The 23,569-nt window shown below is 44.7% G+C and overlaps 1 protein-coding gene across 4 annotated transcripts in view; it reads left to right on the forward strand.

The window, feature by feature from the left end:
- The window catches only part of LOC114698274 (SSX family member 2 interacting protein), a 40,722-nt gene extending 18,161 nt beyond the window's left edge, over positions 1 to 22,561 (forward strand). For 2 of the 4 annotated variants that reach the window (XM_028876877.2, XM_037207178.1), the window contains 11 exons: positions 482 to 694; positions 4,220 to 4,330; positions 5,964 to 6,099; positions 7,354 to 7,429; positions 7,502 to 7,682; positions 11,395 to 11,545; positions 13,218 to 13,354; positions 13,669 to 13,842; positions 17,146 to 17,260; positions 17,776 to 17,941; positions 19,031 to 22,561. In XM_028876877.2, the coding sequence (XP_028732710.2) occupies positions 482 to 694; positions 4,220 to 4,330; positions 5,964 to 6,099; positions 7,354 to 7,429; positions 7,502 to 7,682; positions 11,395 to 11,545; positions 13,218 to 13,354; positions 13,669 to 13,842; positions 17,146 to 17,260; positions 17,776 to 17,941; positions 19,031 to 19,217 (1,647 nt within the window). In that variant the 3' untranslated portion in view covers positions 19,218 to 22,561. The remainder of the gene's footprint in view (positions 1 to 481; positions 695 to 4,219; positions 4,331 to 5,963; positions 6,100 to 7,353; positions 7,430 to 7,501; positions 7,683 to 11,394; positions 11,546 to 13,217; positions 13,355 to 13,668; positions 13,843 to 17,145; positions 17,261 to 17,775; positions 17,942 to 19,030) is intronic. The other 2 variants (XM_037207177.1, XM_037207179.1) reach the window with 2 other exon arrangements.
- Positions 22,562 to 23,569: the final 1,008 nt, after the last annotated feature.

Raw genomic sequence — 23,569 nt, forward strand, 5'->3', positions numbered from 1 at the left:
CTGTGCTGGGAGTCCAGCCCATATTTCATTGATAAAAAACCTGGAGAACTTAGGCCAGGCCATGGGTGAATGTTCAGTGAAGAATTTAAAGTTGTTCAAGTGCTCATTCTCTGAATATTTAATATTAATGATCTAGGAATGGTTTTCTCTTTTTCTCTTTTTCCTTTTCACTAGGTTGTCTGTTAATCCACTGAAAAACAATTAACTTACATATTGAAAGTTTCAGTTGACAAGTTAAAAATATTATGTACTGCATACCGTTTTAAATCTGTGAACATGTGGAGTGGTTCTGACATGCACCTAGTGAGGGTGGTGTGTGTCAGGGTGACCTCGGTCTACTCTAGTTTTCAAGAATCAAGACATTGTTACTAGCTTATCACCGTGTGGTGCATGCTCCCTCTTGCCAAACTGAAACATCCTGCCCTCAGACCAGTGTCTTCCCAGAGATAACAACCGCTAAGCAAACATTTTCTCCTCTCAGGAACTGACTACCTTCGGTTTTCCTTCCTTATACGAAGAACCCAAAAGTACAGAGACAAAGAGAGAGTTAAATATAGTCGCTGTTTTAAACTGTATGAACGAGCTCCTTGTGCTTCAGCGGAAGAACCTCCTGGCCCAGGAGAGTGTGGAAACACAGAATCTGAAGCTGGGCAGTGACATGGACCATCTGCAGAGCTGCTACAGCAAGCTTAAGGTACTCGTTCTTCTGCCTGTCTCAGCGCTGGGCCACGGGACACACTGCCACAGCGTGCCTTAGCGCTGGGCCACGGGACACACTGCCACAGCGTGCCTCAGCGCTGGACCACGGGGCACACTGCCACAGCGTGCCTCAGCGCTGGGCCACGGGACACACTGCCACAGTGGCCGTGGGCTTCAGACGAGATTCAGGGCTGTTTAAAACCTGATATTCTTTTAGTTGTCGGTAGAAATGATTTCAAGTAATGTGCACAAGTTGGTGGTTCTGCTTCTCGCTGTCTATGTTGAAGGCCCTGGTTTTGCTGTTCAGTGGCTTGCTGAAGCTGTACAAAGTTAGGAAATACTTGGGTTCTGGAGAAATCAGGGTTCTCTCACCTCATCCAATCTTGCTTGATAAAATACATGCTTCATAACATGTTGATTCCAAGAAAAATATTCCCAGGTTTGTATACCAAAGAGCAGAGCTCAGGAATGGAGCAGGCCAGACAGCAGCCGACAGCAAGGAGTCCCCACGCTGCAGGGGAGACCGGAGGTTCCTGTGTCCCTCCCTGACAGCAGCCGACAGCAAGGAGTCCCCACGCTGCAGGGGAGACCAGAGGTTCCTGTGTCCCTCCCTGACAGCAGCCGACAGCAGGGAGTCCCCACGCTGCAGGGGAGACTGGAGGTTCCTGTGTCCCTCCCTGACAGGAGCCGACAGCAAGGAGTCCCCACGCTGCAGGGGAGACCGGAGGTCCCTGTGTCCTCCCTTGTAGCCCTTCTCTGTACTTTACAGGGCCATTGACCGGCCGCCTTAACATACAGACTGCTGTTGCTGACTTCTGGCTGCTTTCTTCTCTATAGAAGCTCTTCTATTTTTTTTTTTTTTAATAAGGAATATAATTTCCCCTGCGAAAAGAGGAACACGCATTTGAATCATGGTACAGGAAAGACTTACATTATAGTCGTGTGTTAAGAATATAGACCATAGAAACCATTTTCCTCAATGCTCTAAGGCCTGCTTACGAGAACAAAGCCTTTGCATGCATGTGTATACTCTTGGCAAACTGGCTTCCTTGTGGTTCTCCATGTGTTGGTTCTTGGCCCTCTTTCTTCTGTATGTCTTCTTGCTACCCCACCCCTTCTAAAACAGGTAAGAAAAGCCAAAGAACCTTGACTTTGGGCTCCATAGGAGAATGGTAGTTTCTGCGTAATATTTATAGGGTACTAGCGTATGCTATGAGTGTATATGGTGTGCACTGCCCTGCTCATGAATGCCAAGCACATTTGGGGATACTCTAGAGAAGTGTCCCAGACCCTCCGTGGCACATGCTCCTTTTAGTCCACCACTGCTCGATGTGTCTTGTCATCCTCAGACCAGGTGCAGTGACGCTGTCTCTCTCTAACAGTGCTTTTAGCTTAGTGTATGTACATCCTGTTTGCCTGAAGGACAGGCAGAGTACCCCACTGTGTGTCTTGGCTAGCTAGGGACCCTGCAGGGCTGGAGAAGGAACTTAGTGGTTTCTAGGGCTGTGAGCTGTGCATGCCACATTGATTAACAGCATTCTGTATGTTAATCCAGGTCCTCTTCTCAGGGCCTGGATGCTCATCAGGCTGATGCAGATCTAAAAACCTGGAAGACAGTGCTGTCTATCTGCATACCACTGGCCAAGTGCCATGTGAGTCGTTAGTGCCCAGCTGTGCAGTATGAGGCAGGTTAAGTTGGAGCGAGTGAGGTCTTCCCTTTAAGGAATGAACTAGAACTACCCAGAGCAGATTGTTCTATGATGATGTCATCTAACTTAGAATTGACCTGGGCCAGAATCTGTTATTTGGCCTAGCTGAGGACAGAAATTTGTAAGGTTTCTAGATCTAATGTGATTAATTCACTAGGTACTGGGGGAAAAATAGTTCCTGCTCATGTGTTTTCCAACTAATGGAGTCTAATACATGAGTCCATAGTTATAATTATTTCAATGCACACACACACACACACACACACACACACACACACTCACACCACATCACGTTTTCTTTATACATTCATCTCTTTATGTCTAGACTTGTTCTGTTGCTTGGCTGCTATGAACAGCACTGCAGTAAGTGTGGGTGTACAAGTCTCTGCGGTATGTTGACGTGGGATCCTGCAAACTAGACCCAAGAGTGGTATACTGATCGTAGAGTGTTTCCTCCGCTTTTAGGTTCTTGAGGAACCTCTGTACTGGCTTCCATAGTGGCGTCACTCGTCTCTTCCTCGCATCCTCGACAACATTTGGAGTTGTTTATTCCCTCGTTGGTAGTAGCCGTTCTGACGAGGGTGATGTGGAATCCCACTGTCGTTTTCAAGTTGTGTTTCCCATAGGGCTAAAGATGTTGAACACTTTATATACTTATTGGCCATTTGTAGTTCTTTTGAGAACTGCCTAGTCAGTGTGTTTGTCCATTTTCTGTGCAACTTGGGGCTTTTGTATTAAATATTTTGAGTTCTTTTTGTAGATTGTAATCATTAGTCCCCTCCAGAGCTGTAGTTGGCAGAGATTTTTTCCATCGTTTTCCACTGCTGACTGCTTCCTTTGCTGTGAACAGCGTAAGCTTTTTGACTCCGTGATGTCATGTGTCATTGGAGTCCTTTTCATCAAGTCCCTGCCTGACCCTCTGTCTGAAATGTTTTCTCTGTTCTTTCCTCTGGCAGCCTCAGAGCGTGTGGTCGTAGACTAAGGTCTTGGGTCCATTTCGAATGAAAGTTTTGCATAGGATGGATGAGGGATCTATTCTGCTTTCCCAGAACAGCTTATTGCAGAGGTTGTCCTTTCTCCAATGTCTGTTTTTTTATACCATGGTCAAAAATGAGGTGGCTGTGCGGTGTGGGTTTCTTTCTGGGTCCTGTGCTGTGTTCCAGTGGCCTCACGTCTGTTCTCATGCAGTCCTGTGCTGTCTTTGTGACTGTGGCTGGGCTGTGTAATTTGGAATCGGGTTTTGTGGCGCCCGCAGCTGTCTTCTTTCTGCACATGGTTTATGTCTTCTTTCTGCACATGGTTTATGTCTTCTTTCTGTGTATGATTGCTTTTGTTCTTTGGGCCTTTGTGCTTCTCTATAAATTTTAGGATTTTTAAAATAATTTCTCAGAGTTGAGACTTGAACTTGTGCAGTGTGAAGGATAGTGTCCCCAATCTCTTCACACTCAGTGGCTTTTATTGTTCCCTAAAGCCAAGCATCCCCCAGAGGATGAAGGTATCACTTTAGATGACAGGGTCTTCTGAAGTGTGCTCTTAGAGCGTGAAAGTCTTACAGAGAATTCTGAAAACTTGAGTAACAGCATCCTAGAGGAAGAGCCTTGTAGTTCTTGTATATAAATAGAATAAAAATGAATTTAGATAAGGCATGTGATTTTACACATTGAACTTGGTAGTAATTGCTTTAAGTACACGTTCAGCGTGCCGCTGAGGTTGGATACAGTTCCCAGGTTGATGTGTGGTTTCTGTCCCACTCTTCTGAGGACTTTGGGACTCCTCTCGGTTTCACTCAGATGACGTATTTCATGTTCCAGGAACAGCTGGAAACCTCAAGACGAGAGATGATTGGGCTTCAGGAGAGAGACAGGCAATTACAGTGCAAAAATAGGAATTTGCATCAGCTACTGAAAAATGAAAAAGATGAGGTGAGTTTTCTGTTACCATGCATGAGGTGAACTGTTGGGTTTTGGAATTTGAGGCCACTTCACTTTTAAAAAAGAACTGTCTGTTCATCCTGTGTCACACTGTCATGGTTGGTGGGCACTCCTGTGCTTGGTCTGCCCCTGCTCCAGGGACATCAGCCCATAGCTGGCAGCAGGCAGTGCCCCTCTACCATCCTTCCCATACTCACCCACTTTTTCTCAAGCACAAGAGAGCTCAGAGTGTGCGTCCTTTGTCTCCCCCATACCGTGACAGATGCACAGCTCCACGCCACACCCCTTTGCACCAACACCTCACGTCAGCAAAGTCTCCCTCTACAATGAAGGCCTCTCTCTGGCTCTCACTTGACCAGGGCCCCACTCAAGCTAGGCGAGTGCTCTACCACTAAACTCTTCCCCTTTCCTCTTGTCTGATCTTAAATGTACCATTTTTCATCTCGCAAAGAATTAACCTTTTAATGGCCACAGTGCTGAATACTTGCCTAAGCTGCACAAAGCTGTGGCAATTCATATATTTCATTTTTAACTCCAAATATCCTAATTCTAATCTTTGCTTAGTAGGTACGTAGACCCCTTATTTTTAGTTTAGTGCCAAGAGCACTGTGATGATGTGGAACTAGCATTAGTGCATCTGAAGGCGTTATTTATAATGCATCTGAGAACAAGCCATTGGATCTTCCTTTTCTGTGTTGTGACCCCTGCCCATATAATAGCTATAAAAATACATTATTTTTAGTGTTTTAGTATTTAACTAAGAGGCTTAGAAGAGAGTTTATTTCCATTTTATCTCTCTTATTTTATTTTGTATGTGTACGGGTATTTTGTCTCCATGGCTGGTGCCTTCGGAGGCCAGAAGATTGGGTCCCCAGGAACGAGAGTTACAGGTGGATGTGAGCCATCATGTGGGTACTGAGAACTGAACCCAGGTCCTCAGCAAGAGCAGCAAGTCTCCTAACCATTGAGCCATCTCTTCAGCCCCAGGAGTCTATTTCATAAATATCCCATGAACAGATGGATTTATTTTTACTCTATTAGTTTTTAATAGTGAACAATGAATATCTAACCAAAGTTACTACATAGGAAATTTCGATATGATATGTTGATTACATTTAGTTTGACTATAGTTTGTCTTTGGTATGGAGTAAGCTAAAACACCACCCTATGGCCGGGGTGGAGAATAGCTTTAAAGAACAAACTATACTTCCAGTCAAGAGCTGCCTGAGCGGAGCTGCTAGCACAGGCCTGTAATCCCAGCTGCTAAGGTGGTGGGCAGCAAAACTGAGAATCAAGTCCAGCTTGGACAGCTTTGTGAGACCCTGCCTTGAAGTAAAAAGCAGTCTGGGAGTGTGGCTCAGCAGTAGGCACTAGCCTAGCCTGCACAGGGCGGACTCAGAAGAGCAGGCTGTGATCGGGGCTCCCAGTGGTTGCTGCTCAGAAGACAGCGTGCTGGCAGCTGGGTGCCACTGTGTATTGCTGTCCTTCACTGTGTGTTTCCTAAGGTAGACGTGGAAACTCACTTTGTGGGAAGATGGGAACTAGGACCTGTTTTACCTTTTGAATTTTCGGATTTTACTGGGTTTAGCAATTCTTGTTTGAAAGAAAGTGTTTTTTCTTTCAGGTACAGAAATTACAAAATATCATAGCCAGTCGGGCTACTCAGTATAATCATGATATGAAGAGAAAAGAGCGTGAATACAATAAACTAAAGGAGCGTCTGCATCAGCTTGTTATGAACAAGAAGGATAAAAAAATAGGTATGACGCTGATGGAGTGAATGGAGTATCTGCTGTGATGTGCCCATCACGTGAAAGAGCGAAGTTGTAAGCGTGGCTTTAGACTAGGCATTTCCATGTAAACTGTAAGTTGAGACACTGATTGGTGGGGGGAAACAAAAGTGGGTTGTTTTAGTTTGCATCACTAGCTACGTGTTGTCTTAATTACTTTCCTATTGCTATAAGACAAAGTAACCAAAGCAACTTAGAGGAGAGTTTGTTGGGCTTCCAGTTTAGATGGCAGGCAGTGACTGTCATGGCGGGGAGCGTGGTGGTGGGCAGTCAGGCATGGTGCTAGAGCGTTGCTGAGAGCTGACATCTTGAGACAACTATGAAGCAGGAAGAGCCAAAGCCCACCCCTAGTGACACTCCTCTTCCCACAAGGCCACACCTCCTAAGCCTTCCCAAACAGTTCCACTAACTGGGGACCTAGTGTTCAAACATATGATCCCTGGAGGGCATTCTCATCCAGAGCACCACACAAGTGTTTGTTTAGCATGTTGGGTGTGGAGTTGAAAAGTAAGCCCGAGGACAGTGGTTCCATAGAAAGAACTGGAGATAGGAAGCATCACAGTGGCTTCTGAACGTCACAAGAAGGGCGATTTTGGAGTTAGCTTTGTAAGTGGCAGCAGCGGCAGCAGCCAATCAGAAATAAACGATAGATTTCTTCTTATTTGAAATTAGAATAACTTTTTTCTTATGTGAAATGAGTCTGACTGCTTCTGGGGAGGATGGAGCATTAGTACTGTTAAGAGCTTTCTCTCCTCTCAAGATGACAACAGTGATGTGCTAATAGGGCAGGACAGGCCGCCTCTGTAAAGCCCAAGCCGTGAGTAAGTTCAGCGTGAGTGCTTCCTCTGCCGTTGCAGTGTGTAAACAGGCGGCTGTGGCCGAGTTCTCGGAAAGCTTGGTGGTCAGGAGTAGGCAGCCAGCCGCCTGCAGCCTGTGTGTGGTCATCCCCTGATAGTCGAGTTAATCGTGACGAGTAACATCGTGTGCCAGACACGTGCCCCTCCATTGAGTACATCCCTTATCCTTAGGAACCGGAGGTGTTTCTCTCCTTCCCCCTGCCAGGGAAGAAGTGAGCTTAGCATTTGAAGAATTTGCCGAGCCCCAGGGTGTTTGAAGGGTCCTGGCCTATGTCCCAGGTCAGCTTCGGTCCCTCGTATGTCTCCAGTGTGGTAGGCTCTTAAGCGCATGATAGAGATTGATTATGTTTTGTGCTTACATTTGTAGCCATGGACGTCTTAAATTATGTGGGTCGAGCTGATGGAAAACGAGGCTCGTGGAGGACTGATAAAACAGAGGCCAGGTACAGCGTGTGACCTGACGGTGTGGGCAGGGGTTACTGTCACCGTGTTCTCACACCGTGCTTTCTCCGCAGGAATGAAGACGAAATGTACAGAATTCTGCTGAACGATTATGAGTACCGCCAGAAGCAGATCCTAATGGAGAATGCGGAGCTGAAGAAGGTCCTCCAGCAGATGAAGAAGGAGATGATTTCTCTTCTCTCTCCCCAGAAGAAGAAACCCAGGGAAAGGGCGGATGACACCACAGGCACTGTTGTAAGTGCCTCTGATGCCAGCCTAGGCTGCTAACCCACGCAGTTCACACCCCGGCTAGGTAACGCAGTGAGGGCACCAGGAGGATTTTGCACAGTACAGTCAGTGCTCTGCCCCTTGTAGTCACTGTGACAACTGAAAATTGCCCCTGGGTGTTTCCAGGCACATCCCAGAAATCATCTGGAGATGGTCATCTGGTACTTCATGAGTATCATCTCAGTTATATTTCTCCTGGAAGTGATTTCCAGCATTATAATTCTTAAAATGTTATAATAATTTGACTAGACTTTAATTATACCCATCTTAGATGTGAGCAAACTGAGGCACAGTAGTTACTAGCATGGCATGCAGAGCAGAAGTAGGATTGGATTTGCATCTGCCCTCACCCTCCGTGCTATGTGTGATGGTCTTCAGTACCTGAAGCATGATTATAATTAGTCTTAACAGTAAAAACCTGGAGTCAGATATAGAGGCTGAAAGATCAGAGAAGCAGAGCAGCAGCCACCAGAGACTTCAGACTGAATGTGGTGATCCTGTCTCTACTCCCATGTGCTGGGATCACAGGCATAGCCATCACCACGTGGCTCTGTTTCTCTTTTAGACTGGTTCAATCTCGTGTAGCCCAGGGTGGCCTTGGACTGATCTTCCTGCTTCCTCCTCCCAAGTGCTGGGATTAAAGGTGTGTGCCACCACTGCCTGGCCACTATGGTTAACTAGTGGACAGCTCTGTCCTCTGATCTCCAGGCAAGCTTTGTTTGTTAGAGCACAAGCAAAATACCATACAACAAATACCATGTTCTCTCTCTGGAGCTAAATAAACATTCAGTCCACACCTTTATAGAAGCTCACTGTGTTCTAAGTCCTGACAAGACAGAGCTAAGGTTTTGACAGTTCCTTCAAGAAGCACTTTGGGAAGGGATAGACATGTAGAGAAATGGTTACCACATTGCTGCTCAGTCAAAGAAGACATCACAAAGAGAGCAACTCTGGAGTATTCTCTTCCAAAGCAAGTAGATGCTCTCAAGGTAGAAAGCGTGCGGAAAGATGACTCAATCATCTGCCATGAGAACCCAGGTTCTGGCCTTGACCTGAAGGTCACAGTGGTTAAAATCTGAAGATGACAGTTTGAGATCAGGTCTGTCTGCTAGCCAAGCCACTGAAGTACATTTGTAAGCCCATCTTCAAGGATGCTTTGTTTCGTGGACTCTTAAATTAGCCAGCTGAGAAGCCCGTCTCACCTCCTTGCCTTTTTTTTTTTTTAAATATTAATGCACGGGACACAGTCCTTTTTTGAGGGTCCCAGAGTCGATGCCCGGAACTATAGATAGTACCAAAACAAATCCTTACGTGTCCTGAATTCCCTGTGTATACCTATGAGAACATTTGATTTCTAAACCAGGGACAGTAAGATTAACGCCAGTAACTAACATTATAATAATATATGGTGATGGATGTTAGCGTGTGCTCTTCCTCCCCGAATGTGACTTTAGAACAAGGGTGCCCCTGTGTTCTTTTACAACTTGTGACTTAATACCTGCTTTAAACTTAGGTTTTGAGTTGTCACTTTCAGCTGGTTGTGAACTTGACCAACATAGGTTGCATCCCTTACGAGGTGTGTTCAGGGTTGGCTGGTCCCTTATTAACGGTCAGTAGAAGTGGGGAAGAAATCAGCAGTGCCTTCCCCTTCGTCAGGCAGTGGTCACATCCCCGCTGGTTCCTCACAGTTCAGAGCTGAAGGACGTCAGAGGTGGTTTTCCTGTTAAAAAGTTCTTTCTCTACTTGCTTTTCTCTTAAAACTTAGGTAATTTTCCATTCTCTTCAGTGAAGGTTTTAGGACAGAAGAGTAAGAATAAGTAGACCCTTGGGTGCTAGGTACCTTTTGGATTTCACTTATGTTTAGCTTGTACAGTAGCCAAAATATGAACCCCAAATTAAAGTTAGGTGGGTTTGGTTTTGCTTTAGGTTTTTCAAGATGGGGTTTCTCTGTGTCGGCCTGGCTGTTCTGGAGCTCACTCTCTACCCCAGACTGGCCTTGAATTCAGAGATCCACCTGGCTCTGCCTCCCGAGTGCTGGGATTAAAGGTGTGCACACTATTCTCTGACTTGTTTTTTTTTTTTTTTTTTTTTTTTAATAAATCTTGTGATTGTAGGTTTTTACCCAATCTGGGAAACAAGTAGTAATTTTGGTTTTGTTTGTTTGTTGTTTTGAGACTGGATCTTGCTACGTAGTCTAAGCTAGCCCAGAACTTAAAAAATCTCTCTGCTTTCACCCTCCTATGCTGGGATTTTAGGCGTGTGCAATCACACTTACCTATTTGGAATTTTTCAACTTAACTTTATTGAGGGCAGTGTGGAGATCAGAGGACAACTTGTAGGAGTCATTTCTCTTTTTCACCAATGCACCATCTAGGTCCCAGGTATCGAATCCAGGTCGCCCAGTTTGGTGGCAGGTGCCTTTACCTGCTGAGCCATCTCACCAGCCTGGTAAGAGTTAACAGCAGGTTTATAATCAGGGTGTAGCACCATGATCTGAAAAATAGAAATCCATCCTGCTCTGCAAGCTGCAGCTTTGAGTGTAACATGATGCTGCAGTTGGAAAATTGCAAATTTGATCTCCCAAGACAGCTCAGTGATGAGACTCGAGCCGCACAAAAATATAACATAAACTTACTTTCAAATTGTGCATACAAGGTACATTTTAAATAGAGCTGGTGTTTAGGCTTGCATCATATCCCTGACAGAAAGACAGACAGACAGACAGACACACACACACACACACACACACACACACACACACACACACACACAGACAGAGGAGAGAGATACTGTAAAATCCCAGAGTGTTTTAACTCCCAAGTGCTCAGGCCCTGGCATCTCTGTTGAGCGATGCTTTGAAATGGGTCACAGCTCCTGGAGACCGATGATGGCAAGAGCAGTCACTGAGCCATCTGCCGAGCCTGAGTCACCTGCTCTGCTTAGAGCAGATCCCTGTTACTCCAGTGCTGATGTCAGAGCATCCAGCCAGCTCTTCATTCCTGCTGCATTTGCCTATGATTGAGGGTCTAATGACTTTTTTTTTTTAATCTTTTGCCGTCTTTCCCCTGAGGGGTATTTTTCATAGTCATGTATTTCGACCTTTCTGAAGTTAATAACAAATAAGGACTATTTTATGTGGATGCATGTTTGGTTTGCACATTTAGTATTGTTTCTCTGTGGTAACTTAATCAACTGATACATTTTCCTATAATTTCATGTCTTAGTACAAAAAAAAAAAAAAAACAAGAAAAACATGTCAACCATAAAATGATAGGAGAATTAGGATTGATTATGTGACTCTGTAGATAATTTCAAAAGGTTTATTTGTTGCAGCAATCTAACTTAGAGACAAGCTGACCATCTCAGTCCTGCCTGTCTGGTGGCTGGGTGGCACTAAGCCTGCCTCTAAGCCTGAGTTTACTGTTTTGCAGTTTGAGAAGGAAATGTGGGGCAGCATCCCACACAGCATTGCACAGACAGCAGCTGTCTCTCCTCAGACAGCTCTGTCAGAGTCACACGGAAAGAGATCTGAATTTGGGAGCTTCTGTCTTCAGTGTTAATTGCGTTGTTAAAAGATCCTGGGTAATGGGCAGAGAGACTGTATCAGTCTGGTGTGGCTGCCTGGGTGTAAACCCCTGTAAGCTGCTGGTCTTTCCTTTTATTTTTCCCTGTGCTGTAGGTTATCTCTGATATTGAAGATGATGCTGGGGAGCTGAGCAGAGAGAGTGTATGGGGCCTTTCTTGTGATACCGTGAGAGAGCAGCTTACAAACAGCATCAGAAAACAGTGGAGAATTTTGAAAAGTCATGTAGAAAAACTTGATAACCAAGGTAATTACTGCTCCAGTGCATGCAAAGTGGGCTGTGATGTAAACTGTTGCTGTCCAGTTGCTCAGACATTGGTACCATGGCCTCAGAGTTGCTGCTCACAGCTCAGCCTGCTGCTCTTGAGTGTCCAGTTCCGTCTGGTTTGCCCCTGGCTTTGCATTCACTGAGAGAGATGCACCTGGCTTCAGAACCAACCTTAGAGAGCAGTGTCCCTCAGGTTCTGATGCTGTGTCCCCGTGCAGCTCAGTAATGAACTCAGTAACGTGTAACTTAAGAGTGTGAAGGTGAGCCATTCTGTGTGTATTAAAGTCTGCATGCTTTAAGTCAGGAAAGTTAAATTTTGTATTTTTTAAGATTTAGTTTTATCATTTTAATTGTGTTTGTGTGTCTGCAAATGGGTATATCATATGAATGTAGGTTCCTATGGAGGCCAGAGGTGTTGGCTTCCCTGGAGCCGAAGTTATGTGTGACTGCCTCCTGCGTGGGTGCTAGAAACAGAACCTGGGACCTCTACAGGAGCAGAGTACACTTTTTACCTCAGCCTTTCTTCAACACGAAAATCTCTATTTAGTAAATGAAGTCTACTTAAAATTGATTGAATTATCAGTTTTAGTGCTGATGCTGTAGGTTGTAAAAGGCAAACGCACAGTTCTCATAGTTCCCCGTTGATTTGCGTGAACTGAACTCACGTCATCATTGCTGCTCATTAAGACGCATGCCTGGACTCCAGTTTTGTAGGCTTTAAGGTGAGCGTACACAGCTGGTAGTACTGTCCACTCTGTCAGTCCCATCAGAAACAGTTCGGACATTTGTGGGGTTGTGAGCATTCTGCTGTGGCTGAGCCAGCTCCTCCCGAAGACTGGCTGTCAAGAACCAGAGACACAGTGAGGTGTGTTACTAATCTTCTCATGATAGTCTTGAATAAATGTGGTTTATAAGTTAAATGTTGGCAACAGTGCTTATTTGTAAAAATCTGTTTAGCCCTAAAATTATGTAACTGTATAGTTAGAACTTAGATTTGTTCCGCTTTAAAACATTTAATTTTGTTATAACTTAGAAAAATGTAAAATGTTAAACAAAATAACTTCCTTTTACAAAACCTGTGAGAATCCCAGAAAGGGAAGAGTTGTGAGAGTCTTTTATTTTTAAATGTCTGTTCAAGAGCAATGTAAGCGGACGGTGGCTTTAAAACCTGTGCCTAGTTCTGGCTGTTCCAGTCAGGGTTTCTATTATTTGAATAAACACCATGACTAGAAGCAACTCAGGAGGAAAGGGTTTATTTTACCTCATAGCTCACAGACCATCGTGAGGGGAAGTCAGGGCAGGAACGGAAGCAGAGGCCACAGAGGAGTGCTGCTTACTGGCTTGCTCCTCTGGCTTCCTTAACCTGCTTTCTTATAGAACCCAGGACCACCTTCACAGTGGCGGCCCCACCATACTGAGCTGAGCCTTCCCACAAGGCCAGCCTGGTCTACAGAGCCAGTTCCAGGACAGCCAGGGCTACACAGAGAAACCTGTCTCCAAAAACAAAGAATCATTAGTGAAGAGGATGCCTCACAGGCTTGCTCACAGCGCAGTCTGATGGGGCATTTCTCAGCTGAGGGGCCCTCTCCTGAGATGGCCCTAGCTCGTGTCAAGGTGACAACAACCTAACCAGCACACTGGCTTCTGTCAGTTTCAAAGGTCCACCTAGAAGGCCTCAGTGATGAGGACGTCATCTCCCGACAAGACCACGAGCAGGAGACGGAGAAGCTGGAGTTGGAGATCCAGCAGTGTAAAGAAATGATCCGGGCACAGCAGCAGCTCTTGCAGGTAGACGGGAGGGGCAGGGTGATGATGCTCCCGAACCTGCTAGACCTCTGCTCCTCCATCCCCGGTCGGTAGAGGGGACGACGTTTCCGCCGCAGTTGAGTTCTGCTCCAGCAGTTAGTGAGCTGCATCCCCTCTTCACATGGTCCTGCTTTGCCGAGGGAAGCAGCAGCACTTGGGAAGGCAGGTTCTCATTGGCTCGCTGATTCTTCATAGTGTATGTCCTCAGCCAAGCTTTGACCCATCCTCCTCACCTTCACTTGAATGTGCGCGAGCTGTGTGGGCTTCCTGACTTACCGTGTTTTAAAATTTAATAGCAGCAGCTGGCCACTGCGTGTGACGATGACACCACCTCACTGTTGCGAGACTGTTACTTGCTGGAAGAAAAGGAACGCCTCAAAGAAGAGTGGTCCCTCTTTAAAGAGCAAAAAAAGAATTTTGAGAGAGAGAGGCGAAGCTTCACGGAAGCCGCAATCCGCTTGGGGCTGGAGGTGAGCTCTGCATTGCTGGGTTGGCACGGGTGTGCGGGGATGCTCGCTTCCAGATCCCACCTGACCATCTTACTGTTGTGCGGTCTCTACCGAGAATACTGCTCAGACACAGGGTTAAGCCAATGGAAAGTCTTTATTATCCGGCCAGTGACTACATTGTGTGTTTGGGATCCCAGCCTTCCTCAGGCTGAGCTTTCAAGCACAAAAAACAAATCTTGAGTTGACATACTTCAGTTAGCAAGAACAGTTAGCCAGAAGCAGAACAACGGAAGCCAGAAAGCAAGGTGAGTCCATTTAGAGCCTTTCCAAGAACTGTGGACCTTGACGGATTGGGTCTTCCCTTCTGTTTTGGCTGGTGGTGCTGTCTACCTGCTGAGTTTCATGGTCTGCGTGGCTCTTCCATCATGGAGTCAGATGTGCTAAGGCCTGGGGCCTGTTCCATTACAGGTAACTGGAAAGTGAAGGGGCTGAGCATAGGGATGGTCTCTGTTCGATCTTCAGTTCCTTTTGGGCCTCTGTCACGTATGTACTGTCAATACACGCGGTGCAGAAGGTAGTACCAGCAGCATCCTTGTTGAATAGAAAAGAAAGCACAGGAAAAGATTCTGTTTCCCAGTCCTCAGAGAGGAATGTATACAAGTTAGCAGTTTGGATTTTTCATCACATATGTCCACAGGTTGCAGTCTGTCAGCAGTACAGTGCCTCCATAGTGCCCTTTCAGAAATTAAAGACACGGGGTTTGGATGTGGTTTTAAAACTCAACCTATACAGAATATTGTGGAGTGAGACAGTGCCTCTGACTCTCCAATTTCATCCCCTAGAAATAACCACTGACTTAAGACAAATGTCCATTTGAATCCGGGTGTGGGGCACAAGCTTTGAATCCCTTCAGAGCTGGAAAGGGTACTTGCTGCTTTTACAGAGGCCCTGACTGGGTTCCCAGCACTCACAACCATCTGTCACTCCAGTTCCAGGGGAGGAGGCCTTCTTTGACCTCCATGGGCACCAGGCCAATGTGGTGCACATACATTCAGGCATCCATACACATCAAATAAAAATCAAATCTTTAAAAATGGTTAAAATACTATAAAAGTTAAAATTCTCAGAAATTTTTCAATAGACATTTTTGTCTTATTTTGATTATTTTGAAACAGTCTGTGTGTGCTCTGGTCTAGAATTTGATGTACAGGACTGGCCTTGAACTCACAGAGATCTGCCTCCTGACTGGGAATTAAAGGCATGTGCCACCGTGTCAAGTAGAAACCCTTGTATTAGCCTTTCCCCACCTCCCTTGCTCGCCCCTCCACTATGCAGTCGTATGAGATTGTTTTCATTGTCCAGGTGCTACCACATAGACCTTCTGCCCTCGACTGTAAATATCTGTAAATCCGGTGATTTGTCTGCAGTTGGGGCCTAGAAATGGAAAGCCAGAAAATGATGTTGATAATATGATTATGTGACATTACTCATTCTATAAACAAATCATGCATTTGAAGACATAAATGATGGGGGTCCATCCAGGGCCTCATACATGCAAGGCAATCCTCCTGCCTCCGATCTAGTCTCGGCCCTAAAATACAGTCAGACTGCCTGCCAGGAAGGCTGTATCGCCCCCTAGTGTTTATGCTGTGATCTGTCGAGTCAGACTGCGACTGTGTTCCTGCCACTCGTTAGTCCTTTTCTAATCCATGTCACGGTCTTACGTCACCTTTTAAAAAGAAACATGTCATGGTCACAGCTGTTCTGAACACTGGAAATTCTAAAATGATGTTAGACTGCATCAGCTGGCTGTTTAATTTGAACTTGTAGCTTTCACCTCAAAATTAAAAGAATTATTCATTGATTTTCATTTTTGTTGTGGCTGGGGGGCCTAGGTGACAACGCAGCCTGTGTTACTTGTGGTAATTTTGTGGGGCACCGCCCACATACCTTCTATGGAAGTTTACGGGTTTCGTAGTTCCTGGGTTCCTCATCCGAAGAGGCCGATGATGTTTTCTCTTGCCTGTCCCCGTGTTTGACTTGTCCATGTCAGGTGTGTCTGTGGCTGACGGTGGGCTCCACGTTCTGCATAGTCTCTTGTTTTAGTCTTTGGATCAGCTCTATTATTTACTTCAGAATTTGTAATTTCCCTTTTCTTTGTATACTATTATTGTTTTGCATGCATTTATGAATCTTGTAATATGTGTGACAGTATTTTCAGAACTCTTGAAACATTGTAATCTGCGGTCAGCTTATTGTCCTGGCCTTTTTTCCACTTCTGTGGTTGGTTTTCTTGCTGTCTGGTGACACTTGGTTTCATGCTTCCATTTATGAGTGACAGACTCGGTGCTGGTCATTTAAGGGCTAACACCAATTCCCTCCACGATTGTAAAATCCTTCCATCAAGCCACAGCTGGTCACGTGTCTGTCTGAGAACATGTCTGCTTGTAGACACAGGTGAGAGTGACCGATCAGACGGAGATGAGGGAAAGAAAGTGTAGTTGAGGCATCCTCTGCTGATGAGGAGGTGCTTGGTGTAACCAGTGCCTGCCCTCTTGTGGCTCAGTAGCAGTGGCCATGGCAGATGGCTAGAGGACAGAAGAAATGCCTGATGAGTCAGTCAGAAGGTCGTTTCTAGGTGACTGACTCATGAAGCAGGATATTGTTCTGATATCAGTTTTATGGTTGAGTTTCTTTGTATTCAAAAATTCTGCTGATACTCTGTTCATGGGAACCCCGGCAATTGTTGGAGTAGTAAGTGAAATCTCTGACTTAGTATTATTTAAATTATTTGAAAACTACTATTTATGTTTGAGGGTGTCTGTGCACCATGTGTGTGCCTGGTGTCTTTAGAGGCCAGAAGAGGGTATCGCATTCCCTGGAACTGGTGTTACTGATGGTTGTGAGCCACCATGTGGGTGCTTGGAATCGAATCCAGGTCCTCCGTAAGAGCAACAAGTGCTCTTCACCATTGCCCCATCTCTTCCGCCCTCATTTTTTTTTTTTTTTTTTTTTTTTTTTTTTTTTTTTTTTTTTTTTTCGAGACAGGGTTTCTTGTACTTTGCTTTCTGAGCTCACTTGGTAGCCCAGTGGCCTCGACTCACAGAGATCACCTGCTCTGCTCCGAGTGCTGGGATTAAAGGCGTGCGCCACCAACGCCCTGCTACCGCCCTCATTTTTTAAATATAATTTTCTCAAGCATCTTTTAGTTTCCAGGAGACTATTTCATACAAGATCTATCCAGGGCCCCGAGAGGGAAGAGTTGGAGAAGTTCAGGAAGTGACAGTGAAGTAATTGCCAACTCTTTGGTTGTTGTTCCCCTAGAGGAAGGCATTTGAAGAAGAAAGAGCCAGCTGGTTGAAGCAGCAGTTCTTAAACATGACGACCTTCGACCACCAGAACTCAGAAAATGTGAAACTGTTCAGTGCCTTCTCAGGAAGTAAGTGCTCACAAGCTGTGTCCTCTGAGGCGTGCACATCAAGTGCAGAGGCGAGCATGCAGCCTCACAGTGCACAGGATGATCTGTGTGTGGAGCTAAGACTTCGTCTTCGTGAAGCATTTTCTGTTTTTGATCTCTGCTCACCTGTGTGCTCAGGTGCTGGCAAGCAAACCCCGGAACTCAACCCATAATAGGTTCCAACTCAACAAGGAACAGTGCCCCCCGCCCCCAAATCAACTTATTGATTTATTTACTGAGGTCACAGTAGAGCCCAGAGGAGAACCTTGCATATAAAAGTATTTTTGTGAGTGTATAATAATGCCATGTTTTTGAAGATTGATGATTTTAGGTCTTGACCTTTTTTAAGCTAGCTCCTTCTATTTACAGAGAAGGCAGTTAATATGTTCTTTCTCCAATCCCACTCCAAACTGCAGTGATTGCTCCTGGTTGACTGTCTTCGTTATGTTTGATGTTTTACCATGTGCCCCACTCTTTCCCTTGCTTCTGAAAAACAGGTTCTGATCCAAACAATCTTATAGTGCACTCCCGGCCACGACAAAAGAAGCCACACAGTGTGGCTAATGGGGCACCAGCTTGCACATCAAAACTGACTAAATCCCTTCCTGCTTCACCTTCTACTTCAGACATTTGCCAGACACACTCCTATGCGTCTGAACACAGGTATTTGTTTTGAAATGACGTTTCACATACTTGTAACGTGGTGAACACTGCACTGCTCAGGAGAGGTTGTTATACATAGATAGCATTTGTGCCAGCAGAGGCCTGGGAGAGAAGTTAGATTCTGGATGCACAGAGATTCCCAGTGTGGGAGGCTGGGTGCTCAGTATGGAAGTCTAGTGGCGAACAAGGGAGGATGTGGCTCATTTTCCATTTAAAGTATAGACTTAAGGACCAGCCATGATGGTACACAGCTTCCATGCCAGCACTCAGGAGACAGAGGCAGGCTTGGTGTATGTAGTGAATGTTCAACATAGTGAAGGCTCTAAGTCAGTCGGGACTGCGTAGTGAGACCCTGCCTTAAAAGAGAGGCAGGGATGACTCATTTCAGGAGTCACTTAAAAATCTCAATACTTTATTTGTATTGAAGGATGCCATTTTGCTAGTTTTTCAGAGTTCATAGTTTAAGTTTCTTTGGTATGCCCATCGCACTGGTATTAAAGGCAGAGAGCCAAGAAGAGCCACTTCCTCCTGGGTGATAAAGGAGATTCATGCCAAAGTGAGAGTATTAATGCAGCTTCTTTACCCTTAGGAAACCCATACATATCATTTTATAAAATAACTTAGTCTGTATTTTTAGGTCAGTAATCTTCTAAGAGCTACAGAGCAACTATTAAGAGGAGGGGGAAGAAAAGCAGGAGCTTTATAAAAATAGTACTGCCCTTGTCTCTGTGGGAGACAGATTATGGAGTCAGGACTATGGTGGGGGAGCCAGTCAGAAGGCACTGCCGAGGTTGAGATGAGAGCTGGGCTTTGTTTGGAATACACAAACCAGCAAATGATTACAGGGAGAGGACACTGGTGTGCACTGTAGTGATCTTGCCGCTCAGAGTCCGTACCTACTGTGGTGAATGGAAGTCTCAAATAGCGCCCCTCTTCTGTGTGTCCCTCTTACTTTCTTAAATGGTTTCCCAAAATGTATTGTTAGCACAGACATGGGGCAGTCAGACTCGATGTGTTCAGGAACATCTGCTCTAAACCGTAATCAAGGAGCAGGCAATTAGTTATTAAGATTTACCTTACTTTTTCCAGGAGTTCAATCAATGTGCTGAATATAACTCCTGAAGAAACTAAAGCGAATGAAGTGGGACGAGAATGTACAAAGTCAGAAATGGAGCGTGGTGTCGAGACCTGGCTCACGGGAAGGTTGCTACAGTGGATGCTCCTCGACCTACACAACTTCTCACGTGGAAAGAGACGACTTACCTTAGATGCATAGACCGCAGTGTTCTCACTAAAACCTGAGTTAAACAGGGTGTATCATAAAGTCAGTCATCTAATTTAAGATGGTCTGGGTTGTTTGTCTGGACTTCCCGGTCTTCCCCCAAAGAGCTGCAATGCTAAGCAATGTAAAAGGATGCAAAAGCTTTGGATGTGTGTTAGTAGCAGAAGCAGCTGGCTCTGTGAAGAGAGGAATGTATGATGTTTGGATGAAACAGAAGCACTAGAATGGATTCCCTTCCAGGTATTGAAAATAGCACTTTTAGGGGACTGATTATTGTAAACATTAAATTTTTGTCCCAGATATGGTTGGCATTGGAAGTTTAGCCTTTACTTGAATGTATACTGTAGATTTTTAACAAAGCAAGTTCTATATTTATTATGTTTCGTGTGATTTTGGGATTACCTCTTTCATATGTTTTACATAAAGTGAAATTTATGTATGTTCTGTACATAGATACACATGATTATGTTAAGAGGCTTTAAAGTTTCAGGATTTCACACATGCTTGAGTGTAGTATTTCCTGCCAATAAAAATGTTTTCGGTGGCATTGTGTTTACAGGTGTGTTAGGACCACTGCCACACGACAGTTAAGATTTTATTGTTAAGCCATCTAGGCAATAAAAATTCAAAGCCACTCCATGGAAACTGAGTTCGGATAACTAGAACTACTAACACTACATTTTTGAGATTTTTAAAGCATTATATTTTATTTTATATATGTGAATGTTATCATTTCTAAGAGGAATATTGATTATGGAGTAATGGGGGAAAGACAGAAGTATCTTTGAATAACAATATTAGAGCATTGGTTTAAGATATTTGGATGATAAAGGATATTTAAGATGCTGGATGGTGATATTTTCCTTACCAAATGGGTGCCAGTACAGTAATATCTGTACCAGCCAGGGCTTTATATCATTGCCAATAATTTTGTAATTAAAAACTTTTCCACTAGCTACTACTGCTAAAGAAGTGAGACCGTGTAAAAACATTGACTTTTATAATGGAGATATGACATTCTGGACACTGGGTCGTTTCATTTCAGAACAATCGTAGGCTCTTTGTCTCTAATGTTTCTGCTGCATGTTTCTTCATGAGAAGTAAGTTATTATTGATAGTAATGACGGTAATAATCACAGTAGCCCTAGGCCCAGGCTTCTCCTGGATGGGTTTTCATCCCAAAGCTTTTAAGTGCCTCCCCTGCTTATCTCTGCACATAGAAGCCTACACAGTCCTTGCTCAATGATGCAGGTTAGCCCGTCTGCCTTCCTCTTTCTTGCCCCTGTTGTGGCTGTGCATTAAATTCATCATGCTACCAAAAGCGAAAACTGGTGTTGTCCATTCACTCTGTGACTGTGAGGTCATTCAGCAGCAGCAGCAGCAGCCATTTGTCTGGGGCTGGTAAGACAGCACGGCCCCGTGAGTGAGGCTTTGCTGTTGAGAAAGCGTTCTCTTGCTACCAGCCATGCTCACAGTTCCGGAGCTAGCTTGAGAGTGTGAGCCGTTCCCTTCAGTCTGGTGTATGATCACTTCTTCACTGTTTAAGATGTGACCTTTCAGAGACACTACTGTAGTCCAGAGGAAGAAACCCAGCTGGGATGTAATTACCTTGCTGCTGAAGAAGGCAATCAAAGTTGTGAAGTAGTTACTGATTATTTCTACCCCACATCCCCACAGGGCTCGGTCTCCATGACAGCCTTGGCTAGATACAAACATTCCTGTTTTTCATCATAACTGTGCTGTATTCCATGAGGAGGGGTTTCTGGAAAGGAACACCTGCTTTTTTGCTGTGTTTGCATTTCAGCACGGGCTGAATTCTCATACTGCAAAGAAATCCCCGAGACTTCCAGGTGCAGAGGAAACCATAGCAGAAAGCCAGATCCCTTTGCTTTCGGAGTGTGCACGAATCTGCCCAAAGCTGCACATCCTCCTAGCTCTCTTGTCTGCTGCCCACTCCAACTCTAAAATGATCCCTAGTCACACAGACTCCCAGAGGGGGCCCGAGGGCTGTGCTGGAAAGCAGGAGTTGACAGGAAAGCTCCCCGGACTCTGCCCTTTTTGGGCAGGCATTTGCAGTGTGCAAGCAATACAGCCAGCTGGTCTCATGAGTCGATGAGCGTCCCTTGGTTCAAAAGCCTCCTGGTAGTCATATGTGCTTTACCAATATTGTTATTGTTTGTCAATATGGAAACCTGAAACTTTGTAACTCAAGTTGGTTTTTACATACTTGACATACCCATTTTGAATTTTCAAAGCTTAAGATTGGCTCTGAAAACTTGAGATAGTTGCCTACTCTTAAGACACTGTTACTTACAATGATTAAAAACTTAATAGAAAAATCGGTGACGGGAGAAAACCATGGCTAAGATTTAATAAAGGAGTATTTTCTTACAGAAGCAAATAGTAAATGACTTAAGTTTACAGTACTATCCATATAGCAAGTTGTTTGCCTCATTGTATAAATGAAATACAATACATTGTTTGGGAATAATTCTGTGGTTCCTATCCCAGCTAAGTAGGATTGTCCAAAGGCTTTGTAATAACCTGATTGTTGTGGGAAAACATATTCTGTGGTGCATGATGAGAGAGTGCTTGAAATCCAGTTTTAACCTCCCCTGTGGTCCATCTGAAAGGCCTTGGGACCCCAGGGGCAGCTTCTAATGTGTGGAAGCTTGGAGCACTGTGAGTTAACAAAGCCCTTCTCTGATTGCCCTGCTGTAAAAATTCTTAGAGTTATATATACCGGTGTAGAACATGTTTTTGGGTTGAATCGTGGAACTTCAGTAAATACACTTTGCTCTATGTTCGTGTTTACTCTTCCATTGAGTAAACATGGGCGGAGGGCCTGCTGTTGACGGGGTTTGTCGTGGGGGCCCAAGGATCAGAAGATGGGCATGCTCACCAGACCGTTGAGAATCCCTGAGTTGGATGCCAGTCGTCAAACCTCAACTGTCATGAGCCAGTGGTATGTCAGTCTCACATCTGGACTGTCCCAGGGCCTCTTGCCCCTTTCATAACAGTAGTTATGGTGCGTGGCTTCCGTGAGTCCTGCCGGTATTTCCTGTCGGATGCACTATGGAATTGGTTTGCAGGGTTTGTTTTTCACAAACGTTGATATGCAAAGCAGATAAGACTTTATCCCCACAGGGGAGAAATGGATTATCATCCAATAGAAACAAAGCAAAGATGTGAGCATGCAGGTGAGATCATGAAGTGGGTGATTTTAGTCTGTTTTCTAAATTGAGTGTTTGGTGATTTTTTTTTTCTCCTGGGGCTGAATGTAAATTAGAATGGAATGGACTACTGACTACTGATTAAATGATTTGATCTGAAACCACCAGTTGACTAGTTGAAGTTTTATTTTTGTGAACCCTTAGGAATAGCACATTTCAAAGGGTTCAGGAGATACTGTTATGCCCGTGGCATATACAGACTCACGTCAGTGTTGGCCTGTTTAAAACTTTGGAATATCTTTATCAAGTGTACCATTTAACGATAGCATCATTAAGATCTGTTGGGAAGTTGTTAAGTATGGATGGGTTTAATTAAGCGGCACATTTCTTCATTGGAAGAAGGGACAGTAACACTGACCTTAGTTCTCAAGCTCTGCCTGCTGAGATGGCAGCTCTTGTTTTCTCTGTCTCTAATGCCTGTGTTTGGTCCTTTGTGGGGTTTGAGGGTGGAGTAGATCACACGACATATAGTGAAAGCCACACAGTGTCCTAGAAAAGGCTCCATTCCTGGAAGGCCTGTGTGGCTGAGGCAGCCCCATCTTCATCCCAGTCAAGGACATGTTCAGACATGAAGAGCCGACTGGTGACTGGTGTGCGCTCTTCTTAAGGTCCAGACCTGCACGGCGGGCCTTTCACCTGCGGCCTACCCAGGAACAGTGCGGGGGATAAACAGCTTTTTACGGTCGGCCGTGGGATGTCCTTGATCCGGATACTTCTTCCACTCAGTCACTACAAAAGCACAATTCTGCAGTGGGTTTACTGGTGACTATGGAAGCTTCAAGTATTCTTTATCTTTGGAAAAAACATTTATTTTGAGGCTTATACTTTAAAATCTTTTTCATAACAGATTTAAAAATGTTTAAATGGTATTTTACCTATTTAATTATTAAAATACAGTGTACAGAACACATTTTGTTTTGGCTCTTTCAGTAGACCTCTGAAAGAATATTAACACCTTCTTTTAAGATTTAATAACAAGCTCGTGTTAAATGATAGCCCTGGGCCGCAGAACTAGTGAGCGTGGAACCAGAGCATTGATGACTCCTGGTCCCCGATCTCCTGCCTCCTCGGCAATGCCGTAGTTCCCGAATTGTTTTTAAATTTTTAATTCTT

This window comes from Peromyscus leucopus, chromosome 6 (assembly GCF_004664715.2).
Source record: "Peromyscus leucopus breed LL Stock chromosome 6, UCI_PerLeu_2.1, whole genome shotgun sequence".
Taxonomy (NCBI): Eukaryota; Metazoa; Chordata; class Mammalia; order Rodentia; family Cricetidae; genus Peromyscus; species Peromyscus leucopus.